General features: G+C 44.1%; 1 protein-coding gene across 3 annotated transcripts in view; it reads right to left on the bottom strand.

Moving 5' to 3' along the window:
- LOC127614593 (pleckstrin homology domain-containing family G member 3) overlaps positions 1–24,572 on the bottom strand; it is a 28,778-nt gene extending 4,206 nt beyond the window's left edge. Inside the window, exons 1-16 of one of the 3 annotated variants that reach the window (XM_052085903.1) lie at positions 24,385–24,572; positions 18,838–18,905; positions 8,301–8,827; positions 5,793–5,893; positions 4,479–4,548; positions 4,348–4,394; positions 4,105–4,255; positions 3,888–4,019; positions 3,590–3,772; positions 3,276–3,368; positions 2,307–2,393; positions 2,190–2,220; positions 1,886–1,987; positions 1,555–1,587; positions 847–857; positions 377–724 (exon numbers count right to left, since the gene is read on the bottom strand). In XM_052085903.1, coding sequence (XP_051941863.1) covers positions 377–724; positions 847–857; positions 1,555–1,587; positions 1,886–1,987; positions 2,190–2,220; positions 2,307–2,393; positions 3,276–3,368; positions 3,590–3,772; positions 3,888–4,019; positions 4,105–4,255; positions 4,348–4,394; positions 4,479–4,548; positions 5,793–5,893; positions 8,301–8,827; positions 18,838–18,886 — 1,965 coding nt within the window. In that variant the 5' untranslated portion in view covers positions 18,887–18,905; positions 24,385–24,572. Of the gene's footprint in view, positions 1–376; positions 725–846; positions 858–1,543; positions 1,588–1,885; positions 1,988–2,189; positions 2,221–2,306; positions 2,394–3,275; positions 3,369–3,589; positions 3,773–3,887; positions 4,020–4,104; positions 4,256–4,347; positions 4,395–4,478; positions 4,549–5,792; positions 5,894–8,300; positions 8,828–18,837; positions 18,906–24,384 lie in introns of all 3 variants that reach the window. The other 2 variants (XM_052085904.1, XM_052085905.1) reach the window with 2 other exon arrangements.
- Positions 24,573–25,008: the final 436 nt, after the last annotated feature.

Here is a 25,008-nt window from a genome sequence, read left to right as displayed (position 1 = left end):
TCAAGCAGGGATGAAGACACCCATTTAATTTCCACGTAATTAAGAAACGCAGCGTGCCGACACTAAACAGGAAAAAGGAGGAAAACAGAAGACAAAAGCAGGCAAGACATCGAGCCGTGCAAGCGCAGAACAAAACCAGCACGTTGCACCTCGCTGGTTCACAGCGACCGGCGCGGGAGCGCTTCAGCCCACCGCAACATGAATACGAGCTGACTCATTCATCGTGCAAGGCGCGCACGCAGCCGTTAGTGGGATGCGGACATACAGACAGAGTGTGACGCGGGCCGCCGTGGGCGAAAAGAGGGGTCGAGAGCAGCGGTGAGCAAGCGGAATGGAGCAGGAAACGCGGAAGCCGTGGGTGGCTGGAAACCCTCACCGTTGTGAAGTGAGAAGAAAGCAAAGCCCGGGCTCGATAGTGCCAGCAGGAGATGGCTGCCAACACCGAGCTGGCAAAGTCCGCTACCTGGTCGCCCCCCATCAGTAAATCCTCCTTGTAACCGTCTCCCTCCACATCCTCCCGTTTTTCCCCTTCCGTCATCGCCAGCTTCAGACCGTCCTCGAATGATGCGGAGCGCACTTCTGCCGGAGCGGAAATTTGCTGCCGCACAGCGTCCTCCTCCGAGGCCCTCTCATCCAAGGGGTCGCTTAGACTGCAGGTCTGCGTCCCGACACTTGGGGACACTTGCGGCTGAGTCGGGTGCAGGGCACTCTCACTCTCTGCATGCTGCGTGTGAGGGCACAGGTGCGGTTCGTTTGACAGGGCGCAAACGATTTCTAACAACAGCACACTACTATGGATGAGATTGGGAATAAATGTATCGGAAACAGTCCATTTCCAAAACTTACCTTCAGCACATCTGTAAGGAAAGCGGGGGAGAAAACACAAGAGAAGCAGTCATTAACAAATGATGGTGTCCTGATATACTCGAGCTCAATGTTTCGTGCGCAATTATGCCGAGTATCACATGCATCTCGTGCAATTACAGCCGGGACGCAAGCGGGGCCGGTGAGCCGAGCAGACTCACGGGAGGCCTTGTGATTCGATAAATGTCAATTACAAACCCTCCTTCTCTCAGAGTGAACATGATGCAATTATCCAGGTTGTTGTGTGATGAACAACTCCCTCACCGGGATGGCAAGGTTGACATGAAAAGGATATCGTCATTATATCTGGCTGCAAACTGGGAGCAACTGACTATCACCACGGGACAAGAATACAATGTTGTCGTTTTTTCTCTCTTACATCATGATTTTTCCATTATAACAAATGTGAGCTGATCTGATGCCTGTTGGGGGAAAAAAAAGGACTGTGGAGGACGTAGCCTTGCGCCAATGCCATTTAATGAACGTCATTAAGGGTGAGGGCAGTGGCGTGGGAGCGCGAGTGTGTCTTTTGATCTGGTTAGCAGCCATCTTTGTGCGCAAACAAAGCAGGAGTGCAATTTGAAAAGGCGAACCAAAACCGTTAGATGGCTTTGTGGGGGCCAGTAGACCAAATTTGCATTGACATGACAAAGCTACTTTTGACAAATATGAGGCAAACAATGTACTGACCTTTTGTACTTTTTATAATTTGTTTAGCAGGTTCTAAAAGAGAGGGTGAGGGGAGGGAGACAATGAATGAAAAAAAAAGACATGACTGAACACTTTGACTGTATATGTAAAATGTGTAAATGGGCAGTCACTTGTGTAGCGTTTTTCTACCTCGGGGAACACAAAGCGCTTCACATTGTCACCTCATGCACCTACCGGTGACACAGCACCGAAGCAACAACCTCCGGGTTGGGAAATGACCACGCTACCAATGAGCCACGCCGCCCCAATATCTGAATATATGCGAATATCTGATATATTGACGGCTACAAAATGGGGTCTGCAATCTTACCTGATCTCCTCCTCCCATTCCATCCTGCAAGATGGAAGTCATCCGGTTGGTAGGAATCGGCTTTCTTCACCCCCTCTGGGCTACAGTGGTACTTGCCAAGACCTACGTGGGAAGACGATGGTCACTTCACTTTTGTTTTGTTTGTTTAATTGGTTTACAAGACAAACAGACACAGAATATAAATTCACCCTTTCATGCACCCTGTAACCTGATAACATGATAAACTGTCCACTGTAGTAACCGCCGTCTCCAAAAGGGTTAACTTGATCTAAAACCCACTTTGTGATTTTATAATCACACTCACCGTTAGAATTGTCCACGATAGCTTCTTTTGCCTAAAATTTGAAGGGATTATAACATTTTGTCACAACATGGTTAGAAAGAGCTGAAGTTATTACAGTGAATGCACATTGTTGTGTACCTTTGGCGGAACAATGGCGTTGTGGTTCTCAAGAATGAGCCTCTTGATGTGATGGGCCCAGACACGCTTCTCTTCTACAGATTTGGCCTACAACAACAGGCCCTTGTCCGTGTTATTAAAGATACGGATGACGCATTCCGGCCCGGGCAACACAAAACACAATGCAGCCCACGAATAGAATCCTAAACTGTGTAATACAGTGATCATTCTTAAAAATAAAGTAGATAAAGAAAGTGAAGACTCAGCACTATTTTTCATTGGGGTACAATGGGGTACAAGTGAAAAAATAAAATTAAGTGATAAACAAAAGATTTATGGAACAATACAGTGTAATTATAGTGAAAAAGAAACATACAGTACCTACTTAGTATTGACAACTTCAAGAACGGAACACTTTTTTGAAGCAGCTTCAGCTTTTAAGATAGAGTTCTGTCTTCAGGAGCAGAGTTACAAGAGTTTGGAGTTTTCCAGTCTAGTTCGTTGATATTTTGCTTTGCCTTTTTCCCCTCGCCCAAATTGAATTACGCCAACGTCAGACTAAACAAAATTAGGATGAGTTGGAGCCGGCTGCCCATTTTGGAAAGTGAAGGACTTGTAGAGTAACACTTTGCCCTGTCTAAGACACAGAATGACATTTATCTGGTGGCCTGACAGCGCGTGAACGACCAAAAAAAAAAAAAAAAAAAAAAAAAAAAGTAATGTCAAGTGGGTTTGTCAACTTTTATTCCAGTCGTTTTACTTTTTGAAAATGCTCCATTTTACTTTATTCTTTATTAGTTTTAGGTCTGCATTCTGTCTCACCCATCGGATGTTATCAGGCACCTCGAAAATTCCTCTTCATTGGTCTCGAGAGAAAAATTGAAGTCCGAAATGCACTCGTAGTTGCAATACCAATCGTAAGGTCTCAAACGAGATTGACACGCTATTTGTCATGAGACAATCGAGGCCGTTCTACAGTCCAACGCTTACCTGCACTGTATGGGGCTGCTTTGGATGCTTGAAGTGAATAACACTGAAAAGCAGGGGATCCTTCGCACTGTCAAGCAGCATCAAGGTGGAACACTAAAAATCACAGTAATATGGATGCTTTATGATTACGCAAGAAGAAAGTCGCTAAACTGAACAGCTTCTGCTCTCATGAGAATTTAGTAAGACTACACCTGGAAAGTAAATCATTATAAATAACACTCGGAAATTATGTCCTTACTGCGAAACTTTGAAAATATATTAGTTATAAATTAATGGTAGTTCTTAAAAAATAAATAAATGAATAAATAACATACCGAGATATACGTCTTGTAGACGTAGTGCTCTCCTCTTCTTTTGGTAATGAGGAGCATCCTTTCAAACAGGAAGAGTGTACGACTGTTCTTCGCCCGCAGGACGTTAAAGGTGCCCTCCAGCACCAGCTCGCCGTAAGTGGTCAGGTCAGGACCCTTCCAGTTGATCAAAAGGGACTGGATCTCCTACGTGTGCACGTGAAAAACAAAACAAGACTGCAAAATCCGCTCAACTTGTAAACTGCAGCGTTAACATTCGTCTCACATGTTATGTGTTTGTGCGCTGTAATTGTAGGCAAACCTGCACTCTGACAGCGTGTTCGTGTTTCCTCTTCATGTCGTTGATGTACCAGGCCACCCCCGTCATGGTGTCTATGGCCTCCTGGACCACCTCATAGCCTGCCTCGTCTGGGCCAAAGTGTTTCGCAATTTCCTTCGATTGGCAAAAAAAGGATAAAGGAGAACGTGGCACGGTAATTCAAAGGAGAAGAAGAACGAGCGCCGAAGAGAGTCGTTACCTGAAGAAGCAGGTGATATTTTAGGATCCTCTGCACTGGCTTGAGAAGGAACGAACCCAATGGAAGCGAACGCTTCAGAGCAGCCTGACGATCCTTGAAGAACTTTGCCAAGGTCTTACTCCTCATGCAGTCAGTTAGTGCTGCGACTGAACTAGAGGATTTATTAAAAGATGATTGTCAGAGCTCCAACATGATCATATCTCCAGGGAATCATATCTCAAGCTGTACATTTGCAACTCTTACTTTGGATAGTTGGTGCAATATTGGGTGTAGATTTCAAAATATTCACTCTGGGGAACCAAAGAGAACAATCCCGTGATGCGTGTAGCTGCCAGTTTCCTGAAAAACCTTGTGAGGAGGAGGAGACCACTCACCTTATCTACAAAGCATTGGGCAATGGCCACGGGGTCGCTGTCGCACATGTCCAACGACTGCAGCAGCTCACTGAAAGAGATGCAGATGACCACAAAATGAGGAGCACTACAACATAAATGTATTATTGAAAAAGAATTCTTACATGTGTGCCTATTGTCAGTCAAGTACTTAGTAGACTCCCTAACGATTCAAAAATATCACGAGATGCCCTTTTCGGCCACTAGTGGGCAGTGCACACTGTAAAATACTTCAGCAGCCTGATTGCAGTGAAGCTGAGCCTCAAGCCAGGTTGGACTTGATTTGAAAGCTCATAAAAGCAGCATCCCAACACGTTTCACTCCGTTATGAGAATCCATGGCCTAAGAAACATACACAGTGCTGAGGAAATTTATTAGACCACGCATCATGACGGCGTCAATAGAGCACACACATCTGAAGTGATTTTGAGCAGGGCAACGATGAAAAACACGCACGGCTTGCGAATGGTTTTTCGTCTCTGTGTGTCCTGTGATTGGCTGGCGACTAGTTCGGGGTGTACCCCGCCTCCTGCCCAAAGCCAGCTGGGATAGCCTGCAGCACCTCCCGCGACCCAAGTAAGGATCAAGCGGATCGGAAAATGGATGGATGTACATTGAGAATGAACCTTGTTGCATCATCATGACATTTTGAAAAGAACCCAAGAGGAAAAAAAAAAAAGCAAAGACATTTTTTAAATTTGTGACGATAACGTCAATTGAACGCTGACTGTGAAGCAAGTGGAATTTCCTTTTAGAAGGGAAAACTGGAAGAACATACCAAACAGAAATCATTCCATGCCACTTTAAATGGCTGTTGAAATGCTACACTTTTTAGGCTTCTGCGGAATTACCAGAAGAGCGGCTCACTATTTGGGGAATGTTAAATGTGTGTTTTGGCAAGAAGTGGGCTCAGCACGGGCCACCACCTGCTGACATGAATTGCGTTTAGTGTCTTTGGTGCCCGCTTGGAGTCACTGGGTGAAATATCAGCACCTAATTAAAGGCAAATTGAATATAATCATATTATTCCCACGCTTGGTTATCAAACTAAAAATATTACATATCAATACAAAATGCTACAGAGGGAGTAACAGTGTGGAGAATGAACTCATTCACTCCTAAAGACGTTTTTAAACGTCTTTTCAGACTTGGTCTAGAATTGGCTGGTACTGAATGAGTTCATGATGTAATCACATTGTTTTTTTATTTCTCTTCATTGAGCCAGTTCTTGAGTTCTGAGTAAAATCATGTATAGCAAAAATGTGCGTCGGTATGGTTACAGAAGAGAGAACATACCTGTTGAATTCATAAATGTCCTCAATATTTCCAAATAGAGAACACACTTGCTCTGGTCGTATGGGAAGGTTGCTCGTATCGATAATGTGGGCCAAATAGTCCTGGAACACAGTGGTGGAGACGGGGGTCAGGTCAAAAATAATGTCGATTTAGGTTGAAATTTGACAAATTCACACAGTTCAGTATAATCCTTACACTTGTAGATTTATACCACAAGAGGGCGCAATGAAACGCAGGGTTTAGCTAGCCTACTTGGAAGACAACATTACTTGTTATCAGATGTTATTTGATTGTCATTGATGGAATCAATAATTATTATTATGACAATTTGATATAGTTTCGATATATCATACAAACATATAGCGAGGGAACGTGGACATGAAACAAACATACACATGCGGAGACCGACTAAAAGAGTATACCAGCCATTTGACCTGACACCCCTGATGGTGTGTCTGCAAAGACAGCCCAAAAAGTCACACGGTACATCGAGCGCACTTCCCATCTCACAACTGAAAGAAGCGCACAAGCTTTATGGGTGTGGATTCCTCCACAATGAGAGCACCACGCACATGTGACCTTTTGCAAAGTGTGGGAGATAGGGAGGCTCGGTGGTTGCAGTTCTCCAAGCTGAAATCGAAAATACTTTTGATTACAACTTCGGCCTGCGAGCGACGCCGTTGAAGGGGGCCCTCACATTCTTGTTCATATAATGTTGGGTGTCATGTCTTGTGCGTGGTTGGAGCCAGGTGTCGGGGATGTGTGGCCTTGTGTGAGCCCATCTGGGTCAAACAGCTGTTCTCTCCGCTCCCACTGAATGAACAGTGAAGAATGAGAGGCATGCGAGCGAGCGATAAAACAATATCTAAAAAGACCGGATGGACGGAGTTTGAACAGCCGTCACTGGTTTTATGTGTCGTATCAAAGGGGTGCTTTGATGAAGTCATGGGCGAAGTTTCTAACTTCTTTGCTTCATTTGAGCTACGGTGCGATAACAAAATAACTCATGGGATGAATGTGATTGAGGGTGCACTGTAATTACAAAAAAAAGGGTAGCGGATACATCTGAACAAGAAATATGTTCTCACATTGTAGCCTGTGGAAAGCCCCGCCGCTCTTTTGTACCCCGGGACTGGTGTTTGTGTTGGCTGGAAGGCCCTCGGTATGGCTGACTGTACAGCTGTGGCCAGACCGGGCATGTCAAGCGAAATACTAGTAGGTCATGATTTGAATCGTGTTTGTCAGGAGTTAGACTCGGACGCCTGTGCGGCGAGAGACAAGGCGAGGAAAGGTGCTCGTTGGTTTACCGAGAGCCCGTTTCAGAAATGCTTCGCATGTTAAACACATTACCTTTAGTAGCAAGAGTGCTCAGAGCTCCTGTTTCTATGCCACATGCATGATTGAGGCCCAAAGAGGTTTCCCTTTTGGCTAGTTGTTTCCACACTCCAAAACGTGCAAAGGGATCAATGAATTGTTGAGCGGTAAAATCGTTTTTCAATACAGCACGTCTCTGTGATGGCCACGCCACAACTCTGTGACGTCCTTTCAAAAGCAAAGCTGTTTATACTTTGTGTCCAAGTATAAACAGCAAATATAAGAACACTCACACCAATGTAAATAAACACACTGATTGACCAGGCCATAAACTGCCCACTAAGCATGATCAGCACGGGCTACTAATCTTTAAATCACTAAAGCCTACTTGCTAAAAGTCACAACTACTTTCTGGTTGTTCACAAATTTGTTTAAAACTTTAGTCCAGGTAGAAACTGCGAATATCCACAAATGTTTTCATTTGCCTAGACCAGGGGTCGGCAACCCGTGGCTCCAGAGCCGCATGAGGCTCTTTAGCGACATCTCGTGGCTCCCTGGAGCTTTATAAAAAATGTTTGAAAATGGAAAAATATTTTGATAGTAGGCTAATATAGCTCAAATAGATATAGATACATGTTGCAGCTCCGAAAAAGGGGAGCTGTGGTGTTGGTTTTTGAAAACGTACACTTTATTTATGCTTTTAACAGTCTCGACAAACACAGACGCGTCTGCGTTCGACTTTGTGCCTTATCTCTTCTCGTTCAACTCGAGAGGGGTTCAAAGACAGCCTCCGAAAAACGGAAATTAATGATCACTTCACTGACACGAAGAAAAGCGAAAATAATACACCAAAACAAAAACAAAATCGCGCGAGGAAATTACAAAATCATTTCTATGGAGGTGTTTGTGAACACACAACAAAGGAATGAATAAACAATTCTGAGACAGTCCAGTCTCCTACATACATACAGCATGCGTTTCCTTCATTGTAAATTTTATAGAAGGCTTTTATTTTTTTGCGTCTCCAGACATATTTGTTTTTTGTCCTATATGGGTCAATTCTGGGTTGCCGACCCCTCGCCTAGACGATATTTGCTTTCACTGGCTGTAGACATGAAGTCATAGCTCTACATTCTTCCAGATGACACCTATACCTACAACATATGTTGTACAGGATGAACAACGCTGACTCACCTCCACGATGCTCCGCAGATCTTTGACATACATGCGCTCCGTTTCGATGATCTCCATGACAACCCGGTCCACGTGGGTCAGTTTTGGGTTGGGCGCCATTGTTTCGGCGACGACGGGCGACGTGGGGACGTGAAGGATCTGCGCACTCTGTCTGTTGGAGGAGGCGTTGGTGTTATCCCACTGTTTACCGACGAGGTGCGGCTTCCATCGTCCGCTGGACCATCCGAGGGCAGGACTCGGGTCCTTTGTCTGTTCCGCGGTGCTTTCGGCCGGGCTCAGCTCCAAGTCGATGTCCTCCTCGCTTGGTATGGGCGGTGTGCAGGAGGAAGGAAGCGTCACGGTGCTCCCAAAAAGGCTGTGACTGTCACGGGATGATCCGGAAGACAAGGTGGACACGAGACTCACTGGACGTTGGCCTTCTCCATTCAATGGCTCTGCGCATAGTTGGTTGTAACAGTCTGGTTCGAAAGCTGCGTTTGTCTCTTCATGTTCTCCGGCGGAAAGGGGCGAGGGGAACCGAGGATATTCTGTCCAGATGAGAAGAATTAAAAAAAAAAAAATCAACTGGGACATCTCATAAAACCCACTTTTCTTTAAAAATAAATAAACAATCCGTTTGCATTTTTGGGGCTAACATTTCCAGCTGCTACCTTTTTGAATATCTCTAAAAGACACAGACAGTACTCGTGACAAAAAACAAACATAACGCACGTCTTAACGCAAAACTTCAGATGCCCCTTCATCAAATACTGTCCTGTGTGACACATCTTGTGAGATCTGGGCATATCTCCTAAGACTCACACAAAGATTTTTCCCTTGGGCTCTTTTAATTCTTGCGCTAGCAAGTTCAGCAGTTCCCGATTGGACTTCCTTTGTCAAGCAAACCTTGAGAGCAACAGATGTCCATCTTTCCAATAGCTACGTGCACTTGTTTCAGATTGCGTTTCAATTATATGAGGGGGGGATTTTTCCAAACATATCAAGCCTGGGATGCTGTGGTACTCAGTTGCCACTCGAAAGAGAGCTCAATTTCCGGAGGTATTTGTCGGGTCCGAAAGGGGTCAAACCCATATTACGCTACATAACAGAATTGAAGTATCTGTCAATGTACTTCAGCTTCAGGGCAATAAATTGGGAGCGAATAAAGCTACGATTGTAAAACAAAATGGTTCAGGTAAAGTCTATTGCCAAGTGGGGATGGAGAGAATAATTTAGTGCTGCAAGCTGACAGACGGAGCCCACCTTGTCAGTTTGAAATCCTCTCGCCTACATCAGTGTTGACACGTTAGCATAAACGCTTATCATTAGCTGTACATCACGGAAAGTCAGCCCGCATTTGAAAAACTTCACCGTCAAGCCCAAGAGAAAATGTGGAAGAGGTGGCGGGATTCACTTTTCGCCAGCGGAGCCACTTGACTCGACTGGAAAATACAACCTTGTATTGTTCTTCTTGGATTGAAGCGAGCTACACGAGCCAGAAATTTCACATGAGAGCAGTCGAAGATGTTTGACAGCTGAATGATGGCCGCTCCGGTTTATTCACATGAGTGCACATCTGGCACCGTCTTTTACTTTCCATGACTCAGTCCCGGGCTGAAAAGAGGACTTGTGCGCGCTCCTGTTCCTCTGTCTACTCGCTCCAGTATCCACACTAAGTCAGCCAAAGCAATGCGGTGGCAGGAACAGAGGAGCGGACTCGTGGGGAGGATAACCGCTGTGACAAACTATAGGGTTGATGGTGCAAAAAAGGGAGGGTGGCGGTGAGCGATTACACACCAGTTTGAATGCGCCAACTGCTTTCTTTGCCAAGTCGCTCTTCTGAGTCGTGCCACGCTTGGGCCAATATTAGATTCTGACAGCAGCATAAATATGTAAAAGTATTCCAGTGTTGAAATCGCAGCTCTAAAAATGCCCTTTTTCAAGACAGTTGGGTCAATAAAAACAGAATCGATTTTGAAACAAAACATTGAATATTTGCTACATTCAAACAAGTGTACTATGTTAAGTGTGAAGAAATGCATTCTGCTGCTTAAATTCCTCTTAGCAAGTCCCAGTGTCCCATTTGGGCTAACTAGAACCCGCTGGTATCATGTTTTTTTTCTTCCAAGATACGATTCGACATAACAAAAAGGCATCAGTCAGCGTGCTGCAGTTCGCACTTAATATCTGTCATCTCGCTCCTTCCTTTCACTGCTCATGCCTCTCCATCTCTGCTCGCTGAGAAAGAGGGATGGGGGTGGGGGGGGGGCACCCGGCCTCTCAATCACTTCAGAGGCGGCTCATTTACTGAATGTTGCAAGCAGCCAATCATATTGTGCCCCGCTTAGAAGTCCCCTCGAAAAATTTAAAGAGGTCATTACCGGTGACACTATTAAGAGGTTACTGAAACTGTGACTTTTTAAAGCCATGGTAAAAACATCCAAACTGGTATTCAGCCCATGGCTACTCTACAAAATTCACTTCTTTCTTTCTTTCTTTCTCACCTCCCACCCAAATATTCTTTCAAAATAACTCAACAGTATACTGCGGACGATGCCAAGTAAGAAATAAGGGCAGAAATGGCATAATAAGCACTCTTAAGCCAAAATAAAAAAAAAAAGTTTCAACAGTTATTGGAGACTGGGCTGCTGAAGGTCATTTTCAAACTATGATAGAGTGCTTAACACCTGCGCAAGATTCCAGCATAGCTCGTACCGCAGCTTTGATCAGCCACGAGATGAATTCTCTGCGACTGAATCCACTCACGACGTTTCTCCATCAACAGAGCTTCGGCGGAGCGCTGGGTCAGTGCAATCCAATGCAAAGTGGTTCAAGTCTTCTTGTTATGCAGGAAAAAAAATATTTGTCTCTCGTCAACATCTGCAAACAATTGCGGTTCATCTCAGCAGGATGTGTCGACACCTCGACAAGGCCAGACCTATTACCGTGTCACTCCCATCACACTGGATGCATACAATTCCATCGGTATGGCATTCAAGTTGAAACGAAGCCACATTTGAGCCACATCCACGGGTTTGTGCAATTCTGTTTGTGTTTTACATATTTGGATTCTTTTGGCTTTTGACACTGCATGAGACTAATTTAACAAACCGTCTTTGTTGTATGATTAATTTCTGCTCAAAGAGGCACAATAAATTGTTTTCGTTTTCTGGTTATTGGATGAACACATTCTTCAAAAGAAAGGACTCTCCAGAGACGGTTAACTATTTGGACTACTGTAATTTCACAAGAGCCCCTTGAGGTTGCTTCCTTTCAAAATGTCCTCTCGGGCAGCGGTTCTCAATTGTGGTTAACAACAAAACCATTGTTTTGTCTTGTCGTGAATGATGATTAAAAATGAGGTCGTTCACTAACCGGTGAATCCTTCAGTCTGGTCCCGAGCCGAAAGCAGATGGGCCATTTACTCACGACGCACCTTGATGAGTAATCAGTCTACTGTTTGTTATGTGAACGTCAGGCTAGTTTCGACCATCGGACAAGCCCGAATGCAAATGGTTGACGGGCTCTGATGTCATAGCGGTGATTCCGGAGATGAACAGACTACAGAAATGAGAAGAACCTAGCAATTAACTTTTCTAAAAGGCGCAGTCACTGGAATGACAGAAATGATTCACATCTCCTTAAGGCTGTAGGACTAGAGAACATTCCTTTATAAAGGGTGGCAAAAAAGCGGTATGTGAGAGGAAAAAAAAAACCCCAAACTCAATGCTAACCTTTATGTTTACTATCGAAACCTCAAGATATGAGTCATGAATGTTCATTCCAATCATAATGTCCTTTGAAATGTTCTGGCATGCATCCGAGCAAGTATTTGCGGGTATGGATTGCGACACGCCCCGTGGAAACGATAAGCCACAGCATGCAGCTAGGATGCTCCGAAGAGCTTGCAAAATCTCGTGAGGATATGACTCATCTCCTGAACAGGTCTTGCATGCAAACAAATGTCAACATGGACCGCAATACAAATTCTGACGCGGGCATGATTGCCTGCCATCTGCCACTTAAGAGCATAACGGAATGATAAAGACTATTCAGTGTCCAATGTTGAACTACATAAGCGTTGAGAATGCAAGTCAAGAAATAATGCATGCTCCACAGGGTAAATTGGAAGCACTGGCAGTAGACAATGCTAATTATACTACGTAATAAAAAAAATCTCCCCGTGGTTGACTGTATCATGTTCTTGCTGCTGTATGACGTTACAGAAAGGGCAGACAAAGCAAAAAAACAAACAAACAAAATAAAAGGGACAACGTATTCAAGCCCATGTGCTTATTAAATCTGGCCAGCCACGCCATCATCAGACTTAACCGTTGTGTGCTCCAAATTAAAAAGGCCTTAAGGTTACGCATTTTACAATTTTTGTAATGATGTATTTTGTGTTATAAAAACATTTTTTTTTTCCAAACACTCAAAATGTTCAGAGGCATCTGTGCTATCCATACATGTATAGTTTTTATTAGTTCTTTGGGATTTTTTATTCTTTATTTTTTGCAAAAGGGAAAAAAAAATTGTGTCTGGAGGTCCCAAACAAGCCCTACTAACAATCCCGACCGGACGTGTTCATGTAAAATGCATTGGTTTGAAGCCTCCTGCAAAAAGGCAAACTCATTTGCGATCCTCTGGCGCCACCTAAAAGTTGCACAATTGGAATGACCTCAACCCAACAATGTGGCATGCTTACGTCTGTCCAAGCGAAAACAAAGCGATTGACGTAAAAATCGCGTGAAATGCATGTATGCTGTATCTGGAATTTCTCCATTGCGAGACTAATAAAGGTTTTCTTAACTTAACTTAACTTACACATTAGGTTTACGATGCATTCAAAAATATGAATTATAATGGGTCTCTATGGTGCAAAATATGTAAATTGTGAAGATTAAGGTATCAAAACGTTTTTTTATTATTGCTGCAATGTCTGAGAATTATCAGCCGGTGACGTCATGAAATTTAGGCCATTTTAGAACCCCTCCATAAGTTTCAGCTCTCTCGTGTTTTTCTGAATGCCTTTGCCTTTGATTCAAAGACATCATTTTACATTTATCGCAAGCGGTGAACTACGAGGGTTAAATTTACGCCTTTCAGACACAGCGGTTACAACAGTGGACAGATAATCATGTTATCAGGTTACAGGGTGCATCAAAGGGTTAATAGCAGGACTGATAAGTGAGAATGAAAAAGTCATTTCCCAACCTTGACTTTTATGCGTCAAAAACTCTTTGGGTATTTCCACAATTACCCCACTTGATCCAAATGTTTTCTTAGAAAATTGGGTGCTTTTCCAAAACACGGAATGCAAATACTTCTCCTGAGCGGACAGGACAAGAATGCACAATCCTGTCATCGACAAACTGGGGGAGAGCAGAGCAACTACTTCCAAGTTTTTTCACCCCCCGAGAGTGGCATGTCTGTTATTTGCGTCTGTGTTGAGCATTTTAACAAACACTGGGGAAGGAGGGAGGCGGGGGGGGGGGGGTGCTCACTTGCTCTGACAAGAACACACCATAAACTGCTTTATGAATACTGAGTCATGTTCCAATCGATGATTGAAAGTGATTCACATTTTGCTGCACCTTGTACTTTGTACTCATCACATTTTATACACATTAGTGTATGTTGAAAGCAAAAACAACAAACGGTGAAACAAAAATGGTTTTATCTCTGTGTTATTTTAATATGATATGTAGCGTGTGCTGCTGTAATTTGGTACATCAGAGGCGTAACAATGGAGCCGAGGTTTAAAATAGCCTGTCCCGTTCACCACCAAAGGTGGACATAGTGCATAAAATCATACGGCTAATGTGACAAAGGGCTATGAAATGACAAGATGTTCGGCGACATCAGCTTGACGGGTTAAAGGATTTTGAAAGGGCCTCGGCCGTGAGCAGTGGTGGGAAGCAACAAAAACTTTGTGATTGTACTTTAGTAGATTCTTCACATACAGTATCTGTATTTAAGTTTGACATTTTCTTCAATTGTTTGTTGTGGGTCCATCCAGATTTTGATGACTGTGTTCACACTCGACCTGCACCAAGAGGGAAAATGAACTCAGGTTGGATTAGCCTGGACAAGAAGGTCTGGTGAGATGATTGTTTTATCATCTGGTTCCTTGATATATTCTTGGCTCTGGCAAATCTTGTTTCCTGAGACAGGTCTCCCCCCGCACCCCCCCAAATAATTCCAACTTGTGTTTTTTTTCACCTCTTTGCCCTGCCCCACAACCCCCCTAAAAAAAGTTCGAAGAACATTCTTAGTCAGTCCATCTGTTTCTCGGCTTGTAAAGAAATAATCACTAGCATTAGCAGATTGTCACCTGTGGACTTTTCAACTGCTTTCAGGCTGGTATCTACCGTAAGTTTCTGAGTTCCTTCGCAAACAAGTGAACATTTCCGGCTAATTTGACATTCTAATCCACTAGACAGCCCCCCACCCCTCTCCCTCATCCTCCCTGGATCCAAACTTCATTACCTTTCACGTGACAATATAATTAAGCGCTTCCTTGCCACTGGCTTTCCTTCTTCAATGCCCCCAGATCCAATAAAAAAGATTTCCTGTTATGATCCTGACCCCACCCCCCCCACCCCCACCCCATGGGAAAAAGCTCCTTCCCACCTGGGACTGTGAATGGCTACCCCGCATGGTAAGACCCTGAGCTCTTCGCAAGCCATTATCAAACAGCGTGAGCCAAAATGCCGGGAATTACACAAGGCCTAGACTCGTTTACTAAAGCCGAGCGGAGGGAGGAATTGAGGTCGCTTTTTGCGGTTTGTGCTCGATCTACTGTATACAGCAAAGGTTTAAGGTTTTGTTGTAATTCTACCCAGCATTTGCCCCACAAGTAGACTTTAATGTTAATAATTAGCCTGAAGGCGAGTAAATAAATGGCGGTCGACAGCAGAGTAGACGCACGCACAAAGTGCATTCCACACTGACACTCAAGGTCAAAATGGTGAGCTGAGAACCTTTTGGGGGGATTTTGGTGTTTTACAAGTGAAATCATCTTCACTCTTTCTAGTCTCACTTCATTTACTTACTTACTTCATTCAGGTAAAATAGCCGGACATTTTTGAGAACGCCTTTTGTTAAAGATGCATAGATTGGCGAAACGGAGAAATGACATTCCATCAGTTCATATTCTTACATGAATTCTATTACTAGAAACAATTTAGGAGTCTTGATTAAGGGCAAACATTTTTGGAAAGGCAGATTAGTCAGTCTTACTAGCACAATTTAAATTGTCGGGGGGGTTCACATTTAATCCTGTAAACCTCCCGTGTGGCCGGCCCCAGCTCTGAAAGGATCCGGCCGTGCCAAGTGACCTCAGTGTATAGGCATGTGACGATTCCCCCTCATCGACATCTCACCCCCCCCCCCCCCACCAACAAGAACGCTTCAGGCATTCGCGCACTCAGCCGGCCTTCAATCTAGTCAACACTCACGTTTCCTTCCACATCTGGCCTCGATGGTGGCGCGAGTCCACTGTAAACGTTAACGCCAGTTCGATGATCTACAACCACGCTGCTGTCGTGTTCGTGCCTCTCCAAAGTCCGCACGGGTTGGTGGCCGGACAGCTGTGCTAAGCGTGGAGGCAGAAATTCATTGACTTCTTGCGAAGTCGTTAATCACGCGCGGGGTTGTAAAATGTGTGATGTGGTTTATTCAGCGGTTTGGGCATCCGTAAAAGTGATTACACTCCAGAGCACGCCAATGAGGAATGCAACTTCAGTGACGCGTATCTTTTATCAGTACGTTGACCTCAGTTAAAGCAGGACAATCATGTCAGGTAGTGGTAAATTCTTCCCTCGCTTCCTCGTGTCAGTAGGTTAAAAAAAAAAAAAAAAGGAGGGGGGGGCGGATATCACGTGGCACATATTGAAGCAATTTGTAAACTTGTTCTACTGTGAATAAAACTGAATTTCAAGACTGCTTTAAGTGGCCAATTTCAAAGGATCAGTTAAAATATATATAAATATAGATATATACAGTATATACAATAATTAGCAATCAAGCGTGGGTTTTCCCTTCTGTCACCAAATTGTTCTTTTGCTTGGAGGAGGAAGTAACGAAATAAATCACAAGAGGCAAAAACAGCTCCAAAAAGACCCCGTTTAGAGTTTTCGGAGTTTCTTTTCAGAAAACAATTGGCTTGTGATAGCAGGTTGCAGTTAGCGTTGAACTAATAAGCTTCATTTAAACGTATGCATCAACCGACGGCCAAGTGATATGGAGGAAGCTCATAAAGACGCCGATTTCATTGAGTTTCTGTGGAGAACGGAACAGAGGGCCTGTGACTAATGCGCGCAATCCAGTGGAAGACATCTTTTGTTGGGAAGCTACTGTGGGGGGGCGCAGTAAAATGATTTACAATGAAATAAATACTTTGGAGGAGAGTCCCGAGAGCCGGAGACAATACAGTGAGGTTGGAGCGGAAACCGCAGGGAATATCGTGTAAGAATAATACTGGCTGAATGAGTTGGGTGCACGTTGACTAGTGTAAGTTTTTAATCAAATATTATTGTGTGGTCTAACACGAAAAGCAATGAAGTGGCTAAAGAGTTCCTCTCCGGGACTTACATTAAAAAGACCCCCAAAAAATGTTGCTGCAATCATCTATCTATGTCCACGTCCCGATACCCACTCGGCTGGAAAAGCTGCAAAGAATGGTGATGATCCCCCCCCCCCCCCCCCCCCATTTAAAGCTGTACATTCTGCAAACACAGCTACATTCCTGCCAGGGGTTAAGTCGATGAGCGGGAGTCCTTATCTTTGAGAGCGCTGCCGCAGGTCTGCCGATGCCTGTCCGAGCGTCAACCATCAAACTGACAGCTGAGATGTACATGAACCTTTTAACGCCATATGATACGGTGGGCGGGATATTCCATCCCGGTGTGCAAAGTTGCGCCGAGGCGGAAACTCTGAGGGCTGTCATCTAGCCGCTCTGGAAAAATAATCTATTGAAGCAACAAATTATTCAATCAAAAAGGAGGGAGCATCCGCCACTTGAAGAATGAAAGTACTTGCCCATAGGCCCTTTTTTCCTCGCTAAAACTCACACAGGATTTAACGTGCGCTGGTTGTGGAAGAAAAAGGACATGAACACAGCTGACTGAGTTCATAAACCTTTGACCCTGCAGAGCAACTGCATTAGATGGCCATCGCAATGTTTGCCTTGACCACACACACCAAATTCGAGTTCGGCCGTGTGCATTTCCTGTGTCCAACATTTGCTCAGCAAGTGAAATACAGCGAAACTCCTCTACAACGAAAACTACATAGGCGAAAATACCCCCTAGTGTGAAAACATTTTCATGCATGAAAGCCAATCCCACTTTTCTGCTCCAAAAGCCATTCCCGCGTTGCATTGCTAAAATGGCTACGAAACAGACCTTTGCAGATCAAGGAGTTCGGAAAAGAAAATCATTCACGCTTGAAGACAGGATAAAAGTAATAAAAATGAATGATGGAGGAAGCAAAGTCGAAGACATTATGCAAGAAATTGATGTAAGTGAAAGTGAATACTGATCGTAAATTTCTTTCCCATTTTTTTCTGTCTACACTGGCTATATAAAGTGTCAAATAAGTATATGCTCATATTTATGCATTACGTATTGGAACAAAAATAAAGAGAACACACATACATTTTGTGTGTGTGTTTACATCAGAGATAAAATTTGCTACGGTGAAAAGCCCCCAGTTGTGAAACATTTCTTGCTGCAAACATGATTTCGTTGTAGAGGAGTTTCACTGGCAATAAATCAATCAATTACACAAATTGCCAGAATTCCTTGTTTCCCCATTTGTTCCTGAACATCCACCCAGCCATCAATAATAAGGAAGTTAAGTTACCCTAACACTACTCCCAACTGGGTCAAAATAAATGTGAACAACCTGCGTGTGCGTGTACAATACGATCAGTGCACGGTCTGGACTTTGAAAGAAAAAGGAGTACTAAATTGGATGAAAAAAAGGGAACCGTTGACACATTTGTACTCTTCAGCCAGAGAGGAAACCCAGCGCCAAATGTAGAGTGAAGGGGAGGCGGGGACAGAACAGGCTAACAGATACAAAGAGCCTCTGTGTCAAAGCCGTGGCTCTGCGACTAAAGATAATCAACACTAAAATAATGACATTTGATCCCGCCCCCCACACCTTCTTTTTTCCCCCCGTGCATGCTAAGTCATCACCGCAGGACGGACAAACTATCTTAGCGGTCTGCGTCTTTGACACATTCTGCTTTGATGTGTGCGAGCACGCAGCGGTCTGGCGGAGGTTGGCAGAGCTCCACAAACACACAAAGACGCTCTGAGCCAAACAAGACCGTAGGAGGACTGCTCAATGCCTAGCCAAGCCATTACTTTTGTCTAATTGTTCCACTCTCGGTCTTTGTCCTTTTTGGTTCGCTCTCCTACGCACAGGAGGGACTTAGAGCGACAAATTAAAAGCTTTGGTTGTACTGTAAGACTGTATGATCAGATGAAGCGTGCACGGCTCATTAAAAAAAATAAAATAAAATAAAGTAAAGCGGCCTTGGGCTCACCTTCCCCCATTGGGTCCTGGTGGAAAACAGAATGGGACCCCTCAGGCATGGCACTCAGGCCTTTGGAGCTGAAAAAGAAAACAGAGAGTCAAAAAAAAAAAAGACCGACCATACGTCATGTCTAGACTTACAGCATATACTGTAAATCAGAGAAATGGTGATCCTTGCTGGTATTTTCCTTTAGTACTGCAGATAAACAAGTCTCGTGGATTTTCTTTTCTTTCGTTTCATTTTAATCAGGCATCAGCAGGCATAGCGGAGTGAGGCCAAAGGGTTACTGGACCTTACTGGAAGTAAAAAAGGAAATTCTTGTCATTCCGCCTCCTCCATGCTGTGGGTTTGCTCATGCCAACCAACTTTGCAATGTATAGTGTAGCCTGGGTCGAGGTATGCAGGGTGGAGACTGTGATATGAGCTCAGACTAATTCGAGAGAGAAAGAGCAGTGCAGCCAGTGGGGAGAACGGACTCTCGAGAGCATTGACCACAGGAGAAGCATTTCATCCTGATCGGAGCCAAATATAAATTCGACAACATTCTTATTATATTATAAACAAAGATAAAGTCTGCCATTACAATACCTATAAATGTATTTTTATCTGGCTATGGGGAGTGCATAGTTTTGCTGTGGTTCTCAAAGGAGCAGCTGAGGTTGTAACTTTTTTTTTTTAGCTCCACCCTCTCACCTCATTGGATGAACTGCAAGATTTACGGTATGGGACGGCATGATCAGCTGTTTTGGGACAGTTCTTCTCTAGGGCAGCGTTCGCCATCATTTTCGCCGACTAGTTTCACGTTAAAGAGACATTTTGACGGACCGGCGTGGACGATATGCAGTGAGACAGAGACGACCGAGGAGCCCACCCACTCGTCGTCAGATACCGTCGCTGTCACTCATGCGAATTAATTAATCCAAGAAAATCTAGATGGGCTCATAGCTTGTTCGTAAAATTCATTGGTAGGCAAATGTGCAGCAATTCACATACATTTGGTGCCCTTTTAATTTAATATTTGCTGCGCACGTGTGCATCAACACACCTCTTTTGTGCACCCCTGGCTAAAAGTCATTTGGGAACTAGCCCAGTGTGCAGAAATATATTAAAGAAGTTCATTTTATGTACATCATTTCCTTTGCTTTCTTTCTTTTTTCCAAAAGGCTCAACTGAGATCAAAAGCTCCACTCTATGGTGTCATGCATTTTTCCAATCGCTCATGCTAAAATGAGGTGCCCCCCACTCACAGCAAATCGACAGCCAGTTCTTCTCTGGTTTCTTGCCGTACATTAACATGGATCACTGTGCAGGAGAACTTATTCATTTGTGATTCGTAGTCAGCCCGAGGCCTTCAAAACATTACATTCTTGGGCCAGCAAGATCAGAGGAGCAGAAATTATTCGGGGATTAGGATTGCATTGTTCCATTTGCTTTCGCTGGCCACTGTGCCGATCTGACAGCCTAGCCAGCCGAGGCTAAAGTGCGCCCATTGCCAGGAGGCGTGCCAATTAAGATGTGCAGGAATGCAAAGAGGAATGTCACAGAGCTGGCCACTCAGTGCTCAAGAGATGCCGCCTTTACAAATGAGGACTATCCATATAGCCTTGGTTCCAACTTGGGCCAATTGAGTTTGAAGTACGTGTACCTTGTGTGTAATTTGCTCAAGTGGTGCTCATGTTTTGGGTGTAGGCTTTGAACTTGTCTTAGCCAAGTCATGAAATCCTAATAATCCCACCGACAATGACCTCTGATCTCAACCCCACTTGCCCATGTCCAGACTAAAACGATGCTAATCTTTCTATGGTCAACGAAAGGTGCCAGGTGGGTGGGGAACATCTGAAAAATAAAACGGACCGCCTGGGTTTAAAAAAAAAAAAAAAAAGGTTTTCCCATCATGCCTTATCTAAGAGTGATAAATGTTGTCTGACGAGAAGAAATCCAGCTGATGAAAAATGGCGCTTGAAATAGTTTAGGCCAGGGGTGGCCAACCAGTCAGAGACTAAGAGCCATTTTTTTTTAATGTGTTACTGCAAAGAGCCACATCTTACACATGGGCATCACGTCCTAGCGCTCTCACACACACACACACATTTCCTCCTCCCACCCCTTGCGGTCGACTTGGGACCATTCCGCTGGCTCCCGGTCGATTGCGATCGACGTATTCGGCACCGCTGCCTGAAAAACAGAGGTAATTCGCTGACTAGCTTAGCGTTTAGCGCCGTTGTTTGCGCCTGAGTGGTGTTTCAGTCATCTGATTGGTTGCCCTCTATTGTCAATCAAGTAACTGGATTGATGATAGGCCGATGTAGTGCGTTACGTGTATTTAGCGCCTTTGTTTGAATGGCAGTGCCACTGCCAAGGTGTTTTTGACGCTCGTCATGTTAAAGCCCGGGAGCCGCATTGAACCAGCCAAAGAGCCGCATGCGGCTCGCGAGCCACGGGTTGGCCACCTGTGATTTAGACCATTAAAAAGTCTGAGCATCCCACATCCTGTAAAGACAGAATCAAACAATGCTAATTAGCTGACATCTCACAATTCCATATTTTTGTTTTCCAAAGGGAGAGGACGTGGCCAAAGAAAAGAGAGGCCATACAGTCCAATATTTATGCTAAATTGACCACCTGTGCTCGAACTAGCTGCCAATTTGCCCAAATGCAAAGCGCTTGGTTCCCACAGCTGATGGATGCATTACCCGCAGAGCAAAGGAGTCAGCAATTTTCTCCCTAATAGGAGACAGATGCAAGTCAGGCCATTCCGATGGTTATTAAACAAAAGAGCACCGATGGACCACTTTCTTCCTTGTTCCTCTAATTGCCGGGCTTCACGCTAATCCATTGCTCGGATGCCTTTCTTGAAAGCAAAACAAAAGTGTGCAAGGGGGTGGATGAGAAAACACGCACAGGTGAGCATGGACAGTGAACCATGACCAAAAAAAAAAAAAAAACCTCCCAGAACATTTTTCACCATTTAATGAGGCATCTGGATAGTTGGTGAAGTGAAACCAGTTAGCCAGTCTATAGAGGAAGCTGGGGCAAAAATGATACTTCTCCCTTCTCTGCTGTTTTCAGTGGGGGGTAACAGAGGAGGAGGGAAGTACACGGAGAACTAAAAGGCATTGACCCAAAAGAAACATTTGATTGCAGATCATTTAACCTAATCAAACTGACAGGTTGAGTTTTATTTTAGTGAGAAAAAAAATCAGGGTAGAAAAGCGACAATTTCCTCACTGCCTGAACTCGGGGTTAGAAATGCCTGAGTACAAACAGCAGAGCTTTATCCCAAGCTGTAAAATATTTTTATATTTATTGCAAAGTCGTCAAAGCGAAGCAAGTCAGCACCGAATGGATGATGCTAAGACTGCTGCCAACTCAGAGCAAAGTGAAGTGCAAGTAGGCACTTAATGACTCTTTCGAGCAACAATAATAGGCCCCATATTGACGTTTGGTCAGACAGAACGAACTGATGCGAGAAAAAGATAAAAATACTTCGGAGAGCTCCTTCTCTCTCAGCCATGAGCTAATCGTGTCAAGTTGCATTCGCCGTCTGCCCCAAAATGGCCCTGTCAGATATCTTCAGTCAGACATGGTGGGGACAGACTAAAAGGGGCACCAATGGTCAGGCCCGGCTTATATGGAAAACAAATATTGAATCCAACCCGATGACACAGCAAGCAAGAGACTATTGGGCAAATGTCTTTATTTATTTTTAATATTTCAGCGCTGGCGCTATGTATATCTTGCAGGACCCTCCCTCTGACCGCATCTTCCTCAGCGAAGAATGCCCGCCGAGACCGTCTTTCCCACATTACTCTTGCAGTTTATCACCTCGCACACAGGCCACAAGAGACGAACGGCTTTCTATTCACAGGGGTAAACAATACACCCTGACCCTCTCTCTTCATCTCAATCCAATCCTCACTTTCGACAAAGGCGCTGCCCACACAGACACAACAAATGAGCCACTTATTTGACTCCAAGGCATTTTTGAACAGACGTCGCGGTCAGCGAGTAACACCCACAGAGCACCATGAACACGACTGCCCAGGTACTGCAAGTGCAATTGAGTATGGTGTTTTTGTTTCATGTGAAACAAACTAAAAAAAAATCAATAAGGTTGCAGCTTTTACTCAGTTATTGCCATGTCAACAGACCCCACGTCCCTCACATGGTTTGCAGGTAAAGGGCAAGGGTGCCGGATAATCGTCAGCTACCCATTTGAGCATTTATGGGACTTGCAGCTGCTTTGTGCCTTCAAGTGGATTTGGCAGGACTGCAACGATATAAAAACACAGACTTGACCTCCATATGGCGCCCGGAATGCTAAATCACTTTTGGCACACGCTCTGCCACTTTCAAACAAACAATGCTGTCATATGTTTGTCTCAAATTTTCCCTTTTGACTCTCAACATGTGAATCTACCCCGAGCTGGCAAAAGCTGCAACTTTGGGCAATTTCAAGCCTCAACCAAACACTAAAAAAAAACACTACATATGTGAAGAAAATTCTGATGCATGTCAAAATTAGCTCAGGTAATTTCATCACGGATGCAGCCTCCCAAAGTTCTGCAAAAATGGGATATGTGACAGAGCTAAGGTCCAAGAAACACTTGGGCAGTTTCCTCTCTAGACCACCTGGATGCTGGCTGCTAATTGTATTGGGGAAAACATTTGCGCTTGAAATGATCTTGAGATATTGTCTGCGAGGTCAAGTGGGGTCAAAAAGGGAGAAGCTGGAACTTTTTGCCAGTAGCTGATTGATTTTGGTCTTTTATTCTTCGGCAGCTGGTCAATTGACCTCGCTCAGCTTGCATTTTGAAAGAAGAAACTTGCGGGATCACACTGGGGCACTCATTAGAGAAGAACAATTGGCTTTGGCTGGGCTAAATGTGGGCACCATGGGGGGTAAGCGAGCAAGAGGAAACGGCAAATGATTCTGTGGGATCAAGCGCCTTAGCTATACTCACAGGAGTAGACCTTAAACATAAAAGCTACTCACACCCACACAAAAAAGAGTGAAGCAACTGAGCAAAGTTCGCATAACTGAAAGTGTCCAGTTCAAACGCAAACATCTCTTATCTCACTGAAACTCACGCCCCCAAACAGGACTCCCAAACATTGAAATTGTGAAATTATAAACACGCACACACTCATAAGCATATGCAGCATAAGCAAAAGCATTTCGGCACAGTTCTACAGTACGAATAAATCTTTACGCCATGCATGCCAGAGTTCCACATTTAGGGGCACGTCATTTATGCACCGTTGTGCATAAATGAGCCAAAGAAGGCTCGTGGCTGGGAAACAGTAACGAGACATACGCTGACATTTAGAACATTTGGACGGAAGCGTTTTTCAAAGGTCCTCTTGAAACCGTTACAACAAGCTAGTTTATGACCGTCACGTTCGAAAACAACATCAATAGGCACCCATTCATATCAACAATATTAACTACAGCTTCAAATGCTCTTTACATTTGACGTAATTGTCTAATTACTTGCAGCAAATAGAGCGTCACGTTAAAAGATTTGCTCCGTGCGATGAATGTGGCTCACGTACCGAATTGGCTAGTTTCTTGCGTTCCGACGACCCTTTGCCAGGAGTAAAAGTTTGACTCGGTAGTTTCTTGACAAAAATGCCAATGGTACGCTGTTATTTCCTTAATTTCTACATGTTAAAGTCCCACGGACATTTACATCTTCAGGCATGTCTCTCGTTCGCCCAGATTGCAACTGCCTGAACCGTCTCATCTTCAAGGGAAGCAAAGTATAGACGATGCGTTCAATTTCTATCGGAAAAACGTAAATTATCTTGTGAAACAATGTCAGACAAAGGTCAATTTTTGCAACTTCCAGACTATTTAATCAACATAAAACATATTATTATGAATACATACCTGTAAATGAATATCTAGGTTAGCATTTATGCGCAAAGCGACTTCCAACATGCCCCATTACCCTAAGATTATGAAATATACGAGGACTGTGAATGCAGCAAACGGACGACTGCTTTGACATCCGTTGTTTTCCTCCTAACATCTGGCAGGCAGCGCAAAATTATTAACTACAAAAACAAATATCTGTACTCAAACGGACCCTTTTTTAACCATCTATTTACTTCTTCATTCGATTTTGATCCTTTGCATGTGTATATCTACGTACTGGCCCACCAAATTCTCCCTTG

Source organism: Hippocampus zosterae, chromosome 14 (assembly GCF_025434085.1).
Source record: "Hippocampus zosterae strain Florida chromosome 14, ASM2543408v3, whole genome shotgun sequence".
NCBI lineage: Eukaryota > Metazoa > Chordata > Actinopteri > Syngnathiformes > Syngnathidae > Hippocampus > Hippocampus zosterae.
The sequence above is the reverse complement of the archived record's forward strand: the minus strand, read 5'-3'. Positions and strand labels throughout refer to the sequence as shown.